The sequence below is a fragment of the Rhincodon typus genome, chromosome 4 (genome assembly GCF_021869965.1).
Source record: "Rhincodon typus isolate 14 chromosome 4, sRhiTyp1.1, whole genome shotgun sequence".
Taxonomy (NCBI): Eukaryota; Metazoa; Chordata; class Chondrichthyes; order Orectolobiformes; family Rhincodontidae; genus Rhincodon; species Rhincodon typus.
The window spans coordinates 58,109,356-58,128,171 of NC_063335.1; the positions used below are offsets into that span (position 1 = coordinate 58,109,356).

At 42.8% G+C, this 18,816-nt stretch overlaps 1 protein-coding gene across 1 annotated transcript in view; it reads right to left on the bottom strand.

Annotated features, from left to right (window-relative positions):
• lrp12 (low density lipoprotein receptor-related protein 12) overlaps positions 1-18,816 on the bottom strand; it is a 58,317-nt gene that overhangs the window by 19,937 nt on the left and 19,564 nt on the right. Inside the window, exon 4 of the mRNA XM_020513755.2 lies at positions 3,136-3,338. Coding sequence (XP_020369344.1) covers positions 3,136-3,338 — 203 coding nt within the window. The remainder of the gene's footprint in view (positions 1-3,135; positions 3,339-18,816) is intronic.

Here is an 18,816-nt window from a genome sequence, read left to right on the forward strand (position 1 = left end):
ACAGAGAACAGAGAACAGAGAACAGAGAACAGAGAACAGAGAACAGAACAGGCCTTTTGGCCCACGATGTTGTGCCGAACTTTTACCCTAAACCCAAGGTCTATCTAACCTTATACTGCTACCTTATACTATCATCCATATGCCTATCTAATAGCCCCTTAAATGCCCCTAATGAGGCTGACTCCACTACCCTCTCCGGCAATGCATTCCACGCCCCTGCCACTCTGAGTAAAGAACCTACCTCTGACATCTCCCCGATATCTAACTCCTTTCACTTTAAAATTATGTCCCTTCGTAAAAGCTACCTTCACCCTAGGAAAAAGTCTCTGGCTGTCTACTCTATCTATACCTCTGATTATTTTGTACACCTCTATCAAGTCACCGCTCATCCTTCGTTGTTCTAAAGAGAAAAGCCCTAGCTCTCTCAACCTTTCCTCGTAAGACCTTCCCTCCATTCCAGGCAACATCCTGGTAAGTCTCCTGTGCACCTTTTCTAACGCTTCCACATCTTTCTTGTAATGAGGTGACCAGAACTGGACACAATACTCCAGATGTGGCCAAACCAGGCTTTTGTACAGCTGGAGCATAACTTCACAGCTCTTGAACTCAATCCCTCTATTAATGAAAGCTAACACACCATACGCCTTCTTAACAACTCTGTCCACCTGGGTGGGTAAATGTCTTGCTTTTATCTCTTTAAAAACTGGAGAAACAAACCAAAAATTAAATTTTAAACCATACTTCCTTATATAATAAGTGTTTCTGAAAAATTTTTCAGCAGAAACGATCATGCTCAGGGCAAAGCTTTGTGCTTGACATGTTACAATGAAAACTGATGCTGCTGTTACAAGGCTCTTATTGGAATGACAAACTTTGTTTCACTGTATAAAATGCAATTCATAACTCTACCTCTATATAGCAGCTTATGCCAAAAAGCTGATATTTAAGGTGGGGGATGGAGGAAGGATAAATAATGGAGTTATTTCTGGAAAGTTTACTTAGAATTCTCTTAATAAAGCCTCAATACAAAATACAGTGTGGGCAGAAATGGAAACAGGAAATGTCAAAGCCATTGATTAAACTTAGGCGGTTCCTGCTTTTCCACTTAAATTTTCAGAAGTCGAGCATCTTAACCTTCATACCAGGGAATAGCACTGCTCCATGACATGCACCTTGTGCACTGAAGGCAAAAGGACAGGCTGCCAGCTTTAAAGTAATTACTTTGGTAGTGGTCTGGAAGCTCACAAGAACAGCCCACTGGAGATTATCTCAATTCTCTCTCAATCGGGTCACAATTTCAGATAAGTGTGTGGATAGAAGAAAGCTAAATGCACACGTGGTGGCCCTCCAACTGGTAGTGTCATAGCAAAACCCTGAGTTGTGCTTAAATTTTAGTGCAAAAATACTGCAAGGCCTCAGAGCTGCAGCTATAGATTTCCTTTTACAATCAAACTGCCTGATATGTTATGACACACATCTGGAGCAGGTGGGACTTGAAGCCCAGCCTCCAAGATATATAATTCAACCACTACTTAAAAGTTCAGCGACAGCAATAAAACAATAGAAAGAAAACATGCAACCTGCATCTTTGGAAACCTCAACAGTGAATAGACACTGTTGGCCAAGCACAATGAGTGCATTAAAGGTTTAGCAACACAGAAGTGGAAAGGATTTAGCTCTTCATGCAGTTATACCGACAGTCAATTTACATGTAAAAATGAGTGTAATTATCTGTTCATTAATCAATAGTATACAGAATACTAGATAAGAAGCAACAGTGGTTTTGACAAAAATACCAAGCGAAGCTATCTCGGAGGCACTTTTGTATTATGTTAATTAAAGTCTTTAAGTAAATATGATTTTAAGGAAACTGTTTAAAAAAGGTGCATGGCTTAATATTGCAACAAATACAAAGCGGAGGGTATGAAAATATACAGCTCAAGACAGTTGATAGGTAGGGCAACATAGCAAATTGCAGGGGGGTTGAAAACAGAGAGCATGGGGCTGCGTAAGCGACAGGCAAGAGGGCTTGGAGCCAGGGCCAGGGTGACAGGCAGGGCAGAGATGGGGGTGGAGCGAGAGAGCGACACAACGGGAGTGGCAATAGACAGACAGAGAGGGGGCGGGAGGGGCACAGCAAGAGCGAGAGCAAGAAACAGGGTAACAGGAACACAAAACAGAGGAAACTAATTTGCAATTACATAACAATCTGGTTAGATTCTCATTTAAAGTACTACTTTCAATCCTGGGCACTGCACCTCGGAAAATCTCCATCAGCCTCTAAGAGCAGATGTAACAGGATTATGCCAGGGCCAGGAGGCTTAAAAAAGTTTGCTGACAGACACTCTGCTATCCCTGAAGTACAGAAGATAAATACAATTAGATTGGATCTTAAAGATGATGATTGAAGGTAAACAGAAACTGTTATGTTGTGGGGGAATTCATAGGGGATTATGATATCAAAATTCAGTGAGACTGCCAAGAAGCACTTCTTTACACAAGGCAATGGAAATCAGGCACTCATTAAAAATCAAGCATTTTATGACTGAGTTTAACAGTTTTATTAGGCAAGGATACAGTCCTTCTGTAGTCAAGGACTACAGAACCAACAAGACATTGATCAGTAATGACCTAATTAAATGTCAAAACAGTTCCAGGTGATATGAATGGCTTAAGTCCCCAGTGTCATGGGCAACTTTCTTCCTCAGAAAACACCAACAACTCAAAATACTTCCTTACTTTATGTGGGACCCTGTTTTCTGCCAATTGGCTGGACACTTTGCCTCTAGAACAGTACTTAGATTTCAAAAGTAATTAGTGAGTGGTGATGCACTTTGAGATATGAAACAAACAAAAAACAACAAATTCACAAGGATTGTATAGCATTAATGTGTGGGCACATACATTTGGCATGCCACAGAAGTTCTAATGTGCTTGTAATGTTGAAGGAGGATAGATCTAGAAAGGCCCCCAACAGTGGATGATTAAAATCAGGAGTGTGAAGAAGTGAAAACTAGAGGAATAGATGATAGAGGGTCATAAGGCTGAAAGAGGTTAAAGAGATCAGAGGGACATTAGAACAGAAAAACTAGCTGCATTCAATTCAAAGAAAAAGGACACCAATTTTATACATACCTGTGACATAAGACAGCCGGAAACCTTTTCCAGTGTACTTGTCATCTGAATGAAACTTAATCCAGACATGGTCCTTTGAAGAAATATAAGGTGCTGGGATGGAAGAGCCACATACTCGAGTCCCTTCAACACTTTTGTATGTTCCTATAGTTAGCCAGTCAGAACTGCACCAAGCAGAGCTCTGGATATCAAAATCCTGGAAGCTACGGCAAAAAAAAGTGCAACAATGCTCAAGTTTCGCAACAAAATATATTTAATCAAGACGAATACAATTGTGAGATTGTCAGAAATGGAGACTTTTGATGTGTAGTTAAAAAGAAATCCTGACAATTTACAAAAGATTCAATGGCATTATTTGAAGGAGTACAGAACTCACCTGAAGTCCTGGCTAATATTAGTCCCTCCTTTACCAAATATAGATTATCTATTGTTCATTTACTTGAATCATAGAATCCCTACAGTGTGGAAACAGGCCCTTCAGCCCAACAAGTCTACACCAAACCTCAAAGCATCCCACCCAGAGCCACCCCGCTATAACCCACTTAATCCACACATCCCTGAACACTACAGACAATTTAGCACGGTCAATCCACATAGCATGCACATCTTTGGACAGTGGCAAGAAACCAGAGCACCTGGAGGAAACCCACACAGATATGAGAACATGCAAACTCCCACAGACAGTTGCCCGAGGCTGGAATTGAACCCGGGTCTCTGGTGCTGTGAGGCAGCAGTGCTAACCACTGAGCCACCGTGTGTGATCTTGCTTTGCTGATTTGCCTACCATAATTGCTACATAACAAGCTGTCTCACTTATTCTTAATTCATTCATGGGATTTGGGAATCACTGACTGGCTGGTTGGGCCAGCATTTATTGTTTGTTTTGGAGGTGGTACCAGACTGCCTCTTAAACCACTGCAGACTATTTGGTTTAGGTAGAGACAATGTTGTTAGGAAGGGAATTCCAGGATTTTTGACCCAGTGACACTGAAGAAACAGTAATAATATTTCCAAGTTAGGGCTTTGAGTGGCTTGGAGAGATGTTTGCAGGTTGTGGTGTTGTCATCTATCTGCTGCCCGTGTCCTTCTAATTGGTAGTAATCAGGGATTTGGGATATGCTGTCTAATAAGCCTTGGTGAATTTCTGCATTCCATCTTAAAGATGATACAAACTGCTGTTATTGAGTGTCAGTGATGGAGAGAATGAATGGTTTTAATCATAGAATCCCAACAATGTGGAAACAGGTCATTCGGCCCAACAAGTCCACACCACTGTTCCGAAGAGCATCCACCCAGACCCTTTCCCCTACCCCTGCATTTCCCTTGTCTAACCCACCTAATCTAAACATCTCTGGGCAATTTAGCATGGCCAATCCACCTCGCCTGAACATCTTTGGACTGTGGGAGAAAACCGGTGCACCTGGAGGAAACCCACACAGAGAATATGTAAACTCCACACAGACAGTCACCCGAGGCTGGAATCGAATCTGGTCCCTGGCGCTGTGAGCTGTGCTAACCACTGAGCCACCGTGCTGCCCCAATGTTTTTAAATGTTCTGCTTCTAAAGAAGTTAATTCATTAGAAAACTCTTTAGACTTTCCTGATACAAAGCCCTACGTAAATGTAAGATTTCCTTATACTTATTTAACCTCCTTTAAAATCTTTGATGTACAGTTTTGTTTGCATGGTAAGTCAATCCCCAATGAGTGCTCTGAAATTTTAATTTATTTTATAAAGTTCATTATCAAAATATTGTTGCTGTATCCTGTCCTGATCTATTACAGATTACAGCAATTCAAAAGGGTTTTTAAAAAATTCCTTCACAATGTGTGGGCATGACTAGTTTGACAAGCATGTACTGCCCTAGATAGGAGGTGGCAAGGTGCCTTTTTGAACTACAGCAGTCTGTGGGTGCAGGGGAAAAGAGTTCCAGAATTTTGACTAAGTGACAGTGGAGGAACGGTGATGCTACCAGTCAGAATGGTATGTGGCTTAGTGGGGAACTTGAAGATGGTGGCATTCCTGTATATCTACTGCCTAAGTGGTAAGAGTCTCAAGTTTGGAAGGTGCTGTCTGAGGAGCTTTGGTAAGTGGTTGCAATGTATCTTGTAGAAGGGTGAAGTGTGTGAATGTTAAAGGCAGTGGATAGCATGCCAATCAAGTGGACTGCTTTATTCTCAATGGCATTGAGCTTCTTGAGTGTTGCTGGAAGTGTACTCATCGAGCAAAATCAAGAATATGCCATCATATACCTGATTTGATGTTTATGGATGATAGAATTAAAGGACGAGTAATTTGCTACTGATTCCCCAGCATCTGATCTGCTTTTGTAGCGATAGTGTTTACATGGCTGGTGCACTGATTACTTCACTGAGGAGTCACAAATGGCACTGAACATTGTTCATTCATCAGCATGGTGGGGCGACACGGTGGCTCAGTGGTTAGCACTGCTGCCTTACAGCGCCAGGGATCCAGGTTCGATTCCACCCTCAGGTGACTGTCTGTGTGGAGTTTGCACCTTCTCCCTGTGTCTGCGTGGGTTTCCTCCCCCAGTCCAAAGATGTATAGGCTAGGTGGATTGGCCACGCTAAAATTGTCCCATACTGTTCAGGGATGTGCAGATTAAGTGGTTATAGTGGGATGGGTCTAGGTGGGATGCTCTATTGGTTGGTATGGACTTGTTGGGCCGAAGGGCCTGTTTCCACACTGTAGGGAGTACTGAGCAAAAAGTGACCTTATGATGGTGGAAGCATCTGAAGATGGTTGGCAGCTGAATGGCCTTGTTGAAACCCAACATGTGTCAGCACATGGATGCAGGAAGGATGGTTGCCCTGGCTTCTTGCGTTCATCAACAACGGGATTAAATTCACAAGAAGAAAAAAAAAGCAACAATCAGCTTCCGTTTCTGGACGTCAGAGTTGAACCTATGATCAATGGGGAGTTCCAAACCTTAGTATACAGGAAAGCAACCCACACTGACCAAATCCTCAATTTACAAGCAACCACCCCAACGTCCACAAAAAAACAAGCTGCATTAGGACACTATTTAAACAGGCCACCACTCACTGCAACATGCCAGAACATCGCAGGAAAGAGGAAGAGCACCTACGCAAAATTTTTGTTATGAACGCACATCCCCGCAACATCCACAGGTACCTACTAAATAGACAACAACAATAGGACACAGTACACCCTAACACACTGGCCACACTGCCCTACGTCAAGAACACATCAAAACTGACAAGACTCCTACAACCACTAGGAATCATGGTAACACACAAGTCCACAGCCACTCTTTGATAAGCACTTAAGGATTAGAGACCCCATTCCCAAAACATGCAGAACCAATGTAGTTTACAAAATACCATGCAACGACTGCTACAAGCATTTCATCAGACAGACAGGAAGGAATCTAGCCATCAGAATACACGAACATCAGCTAGCAGCAAAACGACATGACAAACCTTCCTTAATACTAGTACACTCCGACAACGAAGGCCATCAGTTTAACTGGAACAACGTAACCATACTAGCCCAAGCCAAACACAGACATACATGGGAATTCCTAGAGACACAGTTCTCAACCCAGAATGTAATCAACAAACATAAAATTGGACGCCATACACAAACACATACGGAACAAAACTGGAAATGGCATTACTCACCGTAATGGACCAGACAGTATAAATTCCAAGCGGAGTAAAACAACAGCGCTTCATCGGAGGCCTCACTGATGATGTTACCTAGCATGGTGATGCAACATCTGAACAAAAAAAAAGCCAACTCGGCGAGCAAGTCAACAACCTCACCCACAACACGAGCTACAAATATTTGATAAAAGTTTTATCAAGTTGTAGCAAGACTACTTTGCTTTTATATTCTATGCCCCAGCTAACGGAGGCAAGCATCCCATTTGCCTTCTTCACCATCCTATCTACCTGTGCTTACACCAAAGATCTATGGACTTGTACACCAAGGTCCCTTTGTTCCTCAATGCTCCCTACAGACCTAGCTTTGTGTATATCATTCCCTTATTGGGCCTCCCAAAATGCATCACCTTGCACTTGTCAGGGATAAATTCCATCTGCCATTGCTCTGTCCAATTTATTAGCTGATCAATATCGAACAGCAGACATCCTCCTCACTATCAACAACTAACCAACTTTTGAGTCATTTGCAAACTTACTAATTATACCTTCTACATTCACATCCAAATCATTAACGTACCTAACAAACAGCAAGGGTAGCAGCATCAATTCCTGAGGTACGCTGCTGGTCATAGGCTTCCAATCACAAAAACATCACTCCACATTACACTCTGCCTCCTGTTTGCAAGCCAATTTTGGATCCAGTTTGCCAACTCACCTTGGAACCCAAAGGCTCTTACCTTTTGGACCAGTCTTCCATATTGGATCTTGTCAAAGGCCTTGCTGAAGTCCATGCAAACCACATCAACTACACCACGCTCATCATTATATTTACTCACCGTTTTTGAAAAAAAAACTGTCAGATAGGATCTCCCCTCAACAAATACATGCTGACTATTCCAGATCAATCCCTATCTTTCAGTGTTGATTAATTCTATCCTACAGAATTTTTTCCAATAATTTCCCTTCCAATGACATCAGGCTAACTGTTCTGAAATTACCTGGCCTATCCCTGCTGTTCTTCCTGAAAAAAGATCATAGAATCCCTACAGTGTGGAAACAGGCCCTTTGGTCCAACAAGTCCACACCAACCCTCAGAGCATCCCACCCAGACCCATCTCCTATAACTCACCTAATCGACACATCCCTGAACACTATGGGCAATTTAGCATAGCCAATCCACCTAGCCTGCACATCTTTGGACTGTGGGAGGAAACCGGAGCACCCGTAGGAAACCCACGCAGACACGAGGAGAATGTGCAAACTCTACACAGACAGTCACCAGAGGGTGGAATCAAACCCAGGTCTCTGGAGCTGTGAGGCAGATGTGCTAACCACTGAGCCACCGTGCCGCCCCAAAGTGGAGGTGCCCAGCATGGGTCTCGAACACACAACCCTGAGATTAAGAGAGTCTTGTGCTTGACCACCCGAGCTAGCCGCACGTTAAAGGAATCACATTAACTATCCACCAATCACCTGGCACTTCACCTGAAGTCAGGAAGTACTAAATATCTCATCCAGGGCCCCAGCAATCTTCTCCCCCCCCCACCTCCCTGATATCCCAGGCTGTTATGGGAAGCATCTCATCAGGACATCAAGAGTAAAAAGGCAAGGACTGATTAGGGAGATTTGAGATGGCTTTGTGCATGGGAAATCATGTCTCAGTGGATTAAGTTTTTTGAACAAGTAATGAAGGGGATGGATGAGGGCAGAGCAGTGCATGTGGTGTATATGGACTTCATGAAGGCATTCAACAAGGTTCCTCATGGTAGACTTGTTAGCAAGGTTAGATCACATGGAATACAGGGAGAACTAGCTATTTGGATCCAGAACTGGCTCAAAAAAAGGCAGAAGACAGGGTTGCTTTTCAGACTGGAGGCCTCTGACCAGCCGTGTGCCACAAGGATTGGTGCTGGGTCCGCTGCTTTTTGTCATTTATATAAATGATTTGCCCTCAATCCTCTGTACCTTTAGTTTTGGACATTCCAACCACAGAAAAAGACCTTGCCTATTTACCCTACCCATGTCCCTCATGATTTTATAAACCTCTGTAAGGTCACCCCTCAGCCTCCGATGCTCCAGGGAAAACTGCCTTAGCCTATTCTGCCTCTTCCTTTGGCTCAAATCCTCCAACTCAAGCAACATCCTTGTAAATGTTTTCAGAACCCTTTCTAGTTTCACAACATCCTCCCTATAGAAAGGGGACCAGAATTGCACACAGTACTCCAAAAGTGGCCAGACCAATGCCCTGCACAGCCACAACATGACTTCCCAACTCCTATACAGAATGCACTGACCAGGAAAGGCAAGCATAACAAACACCACATTCATTGTCCTATCTACCACAACTCTTTTTAAGGAATTATGAACGTACACTCCAAGGCCTCTTTGTTCAGCAGTACTCCCCAGGACCATCCCATTAAGTGTATAAGGTTTAAGGTGAGAGGGGAAATATATACACAAGGGACCTAAGGGCATTTAAAAACAAAAAAAACACACAGGTGGTGCATATATGGATTTAGCTGCCACAGGAAGTGGAGGAGGCTGGTACAATTAAAACATTTAAAAAAGGCATCTGAATGGGTATATGAATAGAAGGGGTTTAAGAGGGATAATCGACCAAATGCTAGCAAACGGGACTAGATTTATAAAGGATATCTGGTTGGCATGGACGAGTTGGACCGACGGGTCCGTTTCCATGCTGTACAGCTTGGTGACACTATGACTCCATTTATCACTTTTATTCCCAGTGAGACATTTAGCACCACCTGCAATAGGGATATCAATCTTAACACGTTCTAGAAGCTCACCAACTCAATGGATAACTGGCTATAACAACTTTCTCCTCTGCGAATACAAATGCAAAGTATTTAAAGTCTTACACACATTTTCAGGCTGTGCACAGGTTGTCCCTTTGGTCGCTAATAAATCCCACTTTGATCTGATGGCTGAGAAATTACATAGCTCTGTTGTATACTGTTTCTGATGTGTGACATGCAAGTGGGTCTGCTTGATGCTGCTCCTCGCATACCTTCCTGTACTCTTCATTGAACCTGGGTTAATCCTCAGCTTGATGTTGATCATAAAGATGAGGGTATGCTTGGCCACGAGGTTACAGATGGAGGGGGAATGCCATTCTACCATGATGGCCCACAATGCCTCATGGATACCCAGTTTTCAAACTGATGCAACAACTCCAATATATCCCATTTAGCATGGTTCCAGGATTTTGACCCAGCAACAGCAAAGGAGTGAACATGATGAATGGATCCTTCATGCAAAGGCAAGACTTCATCTCAATGATGATGATGTGGTGGTCACGTCACCAACACTGTCATGGATGTACACATCTCTGAGAAGTGGACTGGCAAGTACGAGGTCAAGTAGTTTTGTATTTAAACATCACTTTGGCTTCCTCAATGACTGCTAGGCTACATCTGCTACCTCTTAAAGACTTAGCCGGCTCCGTCAGTAGTGGTGCAACTGAACCACTTTTTGTGGTGGACATTGAAGTCCTCCATCCAGAGTACAGAGTACATTCTGTGCCCTTACCACCCGCAGTGCTTCTTCCAGGTGGTGGTGTGCATCATGGATAAGAACTGACTTAGCTTAAGGAGCAGTTTGGTGGTAAACAGCTGGAATCTTCTGTTTTAACCTGATGCCACGAAACTTCAACGGGCCTAGAGTCTATGTTGAAGACTCCCAGGGCAAGTCCTTCCCAACTGTAAAGCACAGTACCACCACCTCTGCTGAGTCACTGTTGCTTGCCTCTTGCTTCCTGTAGCAAGCTCTCAATTTTTCCACGAAACTCCAGTTGATGATTGAAGCATTTAACAGTTGACAACATTGCTTTTGATCACACGTAGACTTGACTAGGTAGGGCATCAGACTTTGTTTCCTAAAGTAGGCGATGGCCTACTGGTATTACCGCGAGAATATTAATCCAGAAACCCAGCTGATGTTCTGGGGACCCAGGTTCGAATCCCACCATGGCAGTTGGTGGAATTGGAATTCAAAAAAAAGTCTGGAATTAAGAATCTACTGATCATCATGAAATCATTGCTGATTGTCGGAAAAACCCACCTGGTTTATTAATGCCGTTCAGGGGAGGAAATCTGCCACCCTCACCTGGTCTGGCCTACAAGTGACTCCAGACCCACAGCAATGTGGTTGACTCTCAACTACCCTCTGAAATGGCCTAGCAAGCCACTCAGATGTATCAATTGCTACAATGACTCAAAGAAATGGAACTGGACGGATCACCTGCCATCGACATAGGCACCAGAAAAGACAATGGCCGAAACAGCCCTGTCGACCATGCGAAGTCCTCCTCACTAACATCTGGGGGTTAGTGCCAAAATTGGGAGAGCTGTCTCACAAGTTAGTCAAACAACAGCCTGACATAGTCATACTCACAGAATCATACCTTACAAACAATGTCCCAGACACCACCATCGCCATCCCTGGATATGTCCTGTCTCACCGGCAGGACAGACCCAGTAAAAGGGGGCGGCACAGTGGTATGCACAGTCAGGAGGGAGTTGCTCGAGGAGTCCTCAAAAATTGACTCTGGACTCCAAGAAGTCTCATGGCTTCAAGTTAAACATGGGCAAGGAAACCTCCTGCTGATTACCACATATCATCCTCCCTCAGCTGATGAATCAGTACTCCTCAAATGTAGAGCAACACTTAGAGGAAGCACCGAGGATGGCAAGGGCACAAAAGTGTACTCTGGGTGGGGGATTTCAAGCGTCCACCACCAAGAGTGGCTCGGCAGCAGTACTACTGATCGAGCTGGTCGGGTCCTACAGGACATAGCTGCTAGACTGGGTCTGCAGCAGGTGGGGAGGGAACCAACAAGAGGGAAAAACATACTTGACCTCATCCTTACTGATCTGCCAGCTGCAGTTGCATCTGTCCATGACAATATTGGTAAGAGTGACCATTGCACAGCCCTTGTGGAGACAAAGCCCCACCTTCATATTGAGAACAACCTCCAACATATTGTGTGGCACTATCACTGTGCTAAATGGGACAGACTTTGCACAGATCTAGCAACTCAAGACTGGGCAACCATGAGGCGCCGTGGGCCATCAACAGCAGCAGAATCGTATTCCAGCGCAATCTGTAGCCTCATGGCCTGGCATAACCCCCACTCAACCGTTACCATCAAGCCAGGGGATCAACCCTGGTTCAATGGAGAGTGCAGGAGTGCTGCTCCTGGCATGCCAAGCATACCTGAAGATGAGGCATCAACCTGCTGACGCCACCAAACAGGACTACTTGCATGCCAAATAGCGAAAGCAGCACATGATAGACAGAGCTAAGCAATCCCACAACCAATGGATCAGGTCTAAGCTCTGCAGTCCTGAATGGTGGTGGACAATTAAACAACTCACTGGAGGAGCAGGCTCCACACATATCCCCTTCCTCAGTGATGGAAGAGCCCAGCACATCAGTGCAAAAGATAAGGCTGAAGTATTCACAGCAATCTTCAGCCAGAAGTGCCAAGTGGATGATCCATCTCGGCCTCCTCCAGTGGTCCCCAGCATTACAGATACTAGTCTTCAGCCAATTTGATTCACTCCACGTGATATCAAGAAACGGTTGGAGACACTGGATACTGCAAAGGCTACCGGCCCTGACAACGTTCCGGCAATAGTACTGAAGACTTGTGCTCCAGAACTTTCTGCTCCTCTAGCCAAGCTGTTCCAGTACAGTTACAACACAGGTATCTATCCGACAATGTGGAAAATTGCCAGAGTATGTCCTGTACACAAAGACAAATCCAACCCGGCCAATTACCGTCCCATCAGTCTACTCTCGATCATCAGTAAAATGTTAGAAGGTGTCATCAACAGTGCTATCAAGCAGCACTTGCTCAGAAATAACCTGCTCAGTGATGGTCAGTTTGGGTTCCACCATGGCCCACTCAGCTCCTGATCTCATTACAGCCTTGGTTCAAACATGGACAAAAGAGCTGAATTCCAGAGGTGAGGTGAGAGTGACAGCCCTTGATATCGAGGCTGCATTCGACCGAGTGTGGCATCAAGGAGCCCTGGCAAAACTAGAATCAATGGGTATCAGGGGGCAAACACCTGTGGTTGGAGTCATACCTGACACATAGGAAGATGGTCGTGGTTGTGGGAGGTCAATCATCCCAGCTCCAGGACATCTCTGCAGGAGTTCTTCAGGGTAGTGTCCTCGCCCCAACCATCTTCAGCTGCTTTATCAATGACCTTCCCTCCATCATCAGGTCAGAGTTGGCAATGTTCACCGATGATTGCATAATGTTCAGCACCATTTGTGACTCCTCAGATACTGAAGCAGTCCATGTTCACATGCAACAAGATCTGGACAATATCCAGGCTTGGGCTGACAAGTTGCAAGCGACATTCTCGCCACGCAAATGCCAGGCTATGACCATCACCAGTAAGAGACAATCTAACCACTGCCCCTTGACATTCAGTGGTGTTACCATCACTGAATCCCCCACTATCAACATCTTGGGGGTTAGCATTGATCAAAAACTCAACTGGACTCACCACATTAACAGAATGGCTACAACAGCAGGCCAGAAGATAGGAATACTGTGGCAAGTAACTCACCTCCTGATTCCTCAAAGCCTGTCCACCATCTACAAGGCACAAGTCCGGAGTGTGATGGAATACTCCCCACTTGTCTGGATGAGTGCAGTCCCAACAATACTCAAGAAGTTCGACACCATCCAGGACAAAGCAACCCGCTTGATTGGCACTACATCTACAAGCATTCACTCCCTCCACCACTGACGCTCAGTAGCAGCAGTGTGTACTATCTACAAGATGCACTGCAGAAATACACCAAAGATCCTTAGACAGCACCTTCCAAACCCACGACCACTTCCATCTAGAAGGACAAGAGCAACAGATATTTGGGAACACCATCACCTCCAAGTTCCTCTCCAAGTCACTCACCATCCTGACTTGGAAATATAATCGCCGCTCCTTCACTGTCGCTGGATCAAAAACCTGGAATTCGTTCCCTAATAGCACTGTGGGTCAACCCACAGCAGGAGGACTGCAGTGGTTCAAAAAGGCAGCTCACCACCACCTTCTCAGGGGCAACTAGGGATGGGCAAGAAATGCTGGCCAACTAGTGACGCCCACATCCCACAAATGAATGAAAAAATAAACCAGGTGGCTTTTTACGACAATTGGTAATGGTTGCATGGTGACCAATAGGGTCTGAGTAATACAGCACAGAAACAGACCATTTGGTCCAACTCATCCACGTCAACCAAATTTGGCCCATAGCCCTTTAAACCTTTTCTATTCATGTCCCTACCATGTCTTTTAAAAAAATGTTGTAACTGTACCTGGATCGACCACTTTCTCTGGCAATTCATTCCACAGACGAACAACCCTGTGTGAAAAAGAAGATTCCTCACCTGAAAAATATGCCTTTCAATTTTTAACTCACCTATCCTTGGGAAAAGACCTTTGCTATTCATCTTAACCATGCCTCTCACGATTTTAAACTTCTATAAAGGTCACCTTTCAACCTCCTACACTCTGGTGAAAGAGTCCCAACCTATCCAACTTTTCCATATAATTCAAATCTTCCGGTCCCGGTATTATTCTTGTAAATCTTTTCTGCACCCTCTCCAATTTAATAGTATCCTTCCTCTAGCAGGGTGGCCAGAACGGTACACGGTATTCCAAAATTGGCCTTACCAATGTCCTGTATAACTGCAACGATGCCCCAACTCCTGTACTCAATGTTCTGAACAATGAAGGAAAGCGTGCCAAATACTGCTTTCATCATCCCATCTAACTGTGAGGCAACTTTCAAAGGGCTAGGTACCTGAACCCCTAGGTGTCTCTATTTGACAACACTCCCTGGGGTCCTATCATTAACTGTACAAGTCCTGCCTTTGTTTGTCTTACCAAAATGCAATACCTCACTGACCCAAATTCAACTCCATCTGCCACTCCTCGGCCTGTTTACCCAATTGATCAAGACCCATTTGTAATCTTAGATAACCTACTTCAGTGTCCACTATATCACCAATTTTGGTGTCATCGCAAACTCACTAATCATGTTTCCTAAATTCTCATGCAAATATTTTATATAAATGACAGACGAGACTAGATTTTAATTCCAGATGTGGATTGGTTCAGTTTAAATTCTGCCAGCTATTGTCATGGAATTTGAACTCATGCCCCCAGAATATAAATCTGGGGCCCTGAACCCTAGTCCTTTTAGTCCTGTAATATAATGGCATCACCTTACCCTGTCTTCACTACAGTGATGAAAAAAAGCTGGATTTTAAAACTGTCACAAGTAACAAATATTGTGATGTCTGCACACTGATGTGTTTGAGCATGGGTAGCTTTGCTGTGCTTGTATCACCCGGCAATTCATTGAAAAGAAATATGTTTTTTAAAAAAAAAAGTCAAAAATTAGCACATTACCTTCCTTTATTCACTGCCTCAAGCATATGCAGCTGAATAACTACTTCCAGAGAGTTATAAACTCAGGATGGCTTTGATTCATTTTCGCATTTGTATAATGCTAAAAATATACAAGTTATTTTAATATGTCAAGTAGTATGTTTATTTGGTAGTTTATTTAATAATGAATCCAAGAAAGCAAAATGCTCTGCAGATTTGATATTAAACTAATTTGTTACAAATTTTCTGATATTCTTAGTCATTTCAAAAATGAGATAGAGGTCGTTAAGAAAGTTACTAAGACCAAAAAGTAGGAACAGAAGTTAGCCATTCAGTCCCTCGAGCCCATTCCACCATTCAATAAGACCCTGGCTGATCTGACGTTCCTTACATCCACTTTCCTGTCTTTTCCCTGTAACCCAAGAATCTTGATCAGCGGGGAACAGAGATAGCTGGAAAAGCTGTTCTGAGGAAGGATCACGCGACCTAAAACATCAACTCTGATTTCTCTTTACAGATGTTGTCAGATCGGCTGAGCTTTTCCAGAAAAGACTAATCCTGCTTTCTTCCTTCACCAACTGTCTGTATATCAGAAGCAAATAACCTTATTATCAATTTTCAACCTTTGCAAGCATTCTCAAGATGTCAACGAGAATTTAGAGCTCCAGTCTTCTTTTGCCATGAACACCAACAGTGGGGTTCAAATCTTTATTTCCTCATGCTGAGGAAGAAATCCTAACAATTAAACTGAAAGGTTCACTCCACTCGAGACAATTCTCTCAAATGAGCAAATCCAGTTCACAAGATGAGTCATATTGAACTTGAAACACTGACTGCTCTCTCCACAGATGCAGTCACACCTGCTGAGTCTCTCCAGCACTGTTTTTATCATTTACAGATTGAATTTTAGTTTGTGTACCTTCCTTTCTTTGACTTTGTTTACATCTTTGTTCTTCAAAGTATGAAACACAATTTGCTCAAGTTTATGTTTAGTTCCAGGTTGTATAAGCAAGGGATAGAGGCCTCCCCCTGCTCAATTCATGTTACGATTATAAACCTGCTCTTTTCTCCAATAAAGATTCTCACTCTGAGATTCAGAACTCAAAATATTCTCCCTACTGTCCCCAATTTAAAAAGTGATACAGTGGCTTAAGAAAATTGTGGTGGTGGAGGGGGAAGAATGCCCTTATTACATACTGCGTGGCTTAGCTCCAACTGAGTTTAACCCAGCTTATGTTGTTTTAATATCATGCCCATTTGCTCCAAATTCACAAATCCACATTGAAATGCAAGGCCAACAATGCAATTGAAACAGATCCTTAACAATTACAAAGCAAAATATATGGCTTCACATCCTATATTTGAGGCTGATCTTCAACAATTTATTCAATTGCTCAGTGTCATCTATGATAAGAATCACGGATGCAAATGAAAAACCACAGAAACATCTTTCTCTCTACCACCTTCCTCCATCAATTATCTAAATATTGTAGCTGGCAATATGGAAGGCTAAAACTGTTCTCCACCCTCAAATAGAAAAGGAAGAATTTTTGACGTTAACAGTTTGACTAGCTTGAATTGCCACCTGACCCCGTGAAAAGATCATTTTTTGCAAGTTGTTTAACTTGAATATATCTGACTTCAATGGCAGATATAGACATGAAATTTAGTATCGTATTATGCCACACAATGTTAGCTTAAGTACAGCCAGCATATGAAAATGCAACAGTTTCTATTTGTTGTGTCCGGTAAATGCCTTTACTGCAATAGAATTTGAACTTTATAGATGCAAGGTCATTTAACACAGTGAACCAAAGTTCTCAGCTCCACAACAAACACAAACTCTTAATCTTGTGTGCATAATAATTCTAAACAGTTCGACAATTACAGTATTATCTCAATGCCATTGCTAAATTGAAAAGAAACACGTATGATGCTAAATTTAAGCAACTGTACAGCTAAGCTTCCACCACCATTATAGAATTTAAAAAAATCCTACAGTACAAGATACCACACAGCTCAGCATGCTTCTGCCAGATCTTTGAATGATCTGTCCAACTAATTCTGTTGCCCTGCTCTTTCCCAATAGCCCTCAAATTTTCTTCCCTTCAAGTAATTATTTAACTATATTTAAATAGTTAATTAAATATAGTTAACTATATTTAACTTTGGTCTAATAGTTAATTAAACTAATTTAATTTAAGTTAATTAGACTGTTTAATATAGTCTGTTATATTAAAATAATAGACTATATTAGTCTATTAAAGTCTGTTTAATATAGTTAGCACGAAATGTTCTTCCACCAACTTTTCATGTCATGCGTTCAATTTCATAATTCATAACTACAGGCAGAATTGCAAATGGGTCCCATATGGGAATCTGTTACAAGTCAATTTGTACGCAAATCAGAACACAGGATAGGACAATGTAAAGCAGCCATTCGTAAGAACAGTCAATGTTTGTATATCAGGCCTTTAAAATTACACTGCTGTATGGAATCACATTTGTAAGTGAGCTTTCATAAGGCAGAAGTTGCAAATTGGGGACCCCCATACATCAATTTTAATATTTATTCTTTCACAAGAGAAAAACACGTTAATGTAGTGAAACATAAGTATCTGAGTGACAATAATAGTTTCGTAATCACGTGGCTATTTTCAATTTCGGATTTACTTGTTAATTGAATTTAAATTCCCCAGCTGTCATCGTGGGATTTGAACACGCCCTCAGGGCAATAACTTGGACTGTTGGATTAGTAGTGATGTTATTATGATAACCTGGATTCCCTCAGTTTTTGTCAAAAGCCAACAATCTGTACTGCCTCATTGGTAATCCTCTTGACAGTGAAAATAGTTTCATCAGATTTATTCTTTCATGATTTTGAATAACTTAAAATTTCCCTTCACCTTCCCAGCCTAAAGAACAACTTCAGTTCTCCAGTTTCACCACATAACTGAAACCCACCATCCTTGGTACCATACAAGTAAATCTCTCTTGCACCTTCCCCAAAGCCTAGCTACTCTTCCCAAGAAGTCATGGTCCAGCTGGGGCCTAACCAGAGATTTGTAAAGGTTTTGCATGTCTAATGACTCCTGATGGAAGTGTACTCTGAATTTTGAGTAAGAATAGAATTAAAAAAAAAACTCATCAGTAGCGGCAACTCTCTGACCAAATAACAAAGGGTAGTCGTTTGTGATGCATCAAAGATGGAGAAGTTTGCTCAAGATTCAATGGGTTAACCAAAAACATACATTAGCCACGTACAGTCTATGGTTAAAAGAGCAGGTCAGAGACTGGGAATTCTGTGGTGAGTAACTCCCCTCCTGTCTCACAAACGCCTAGTCACCAACCACAATGCACAAGTCAGGAGTGTGATGTAATGATCTCTACCTGCTTGAATGGGTGCAGCTACAAATAACACAAGCTCAACAACATCCAGAACAAAGCAGACTGCTAGACTGATGCTCTATCACCTTCAACATGCATTTCCTCCACAATGGCAACATGTACCACCTAAAAGGTGCACTAGTAATTCACAAAGGCTGCTAAGACAGCACCTTCAAACACAACCTCCACTGCTTAGAAAGACAGGGGCAGAT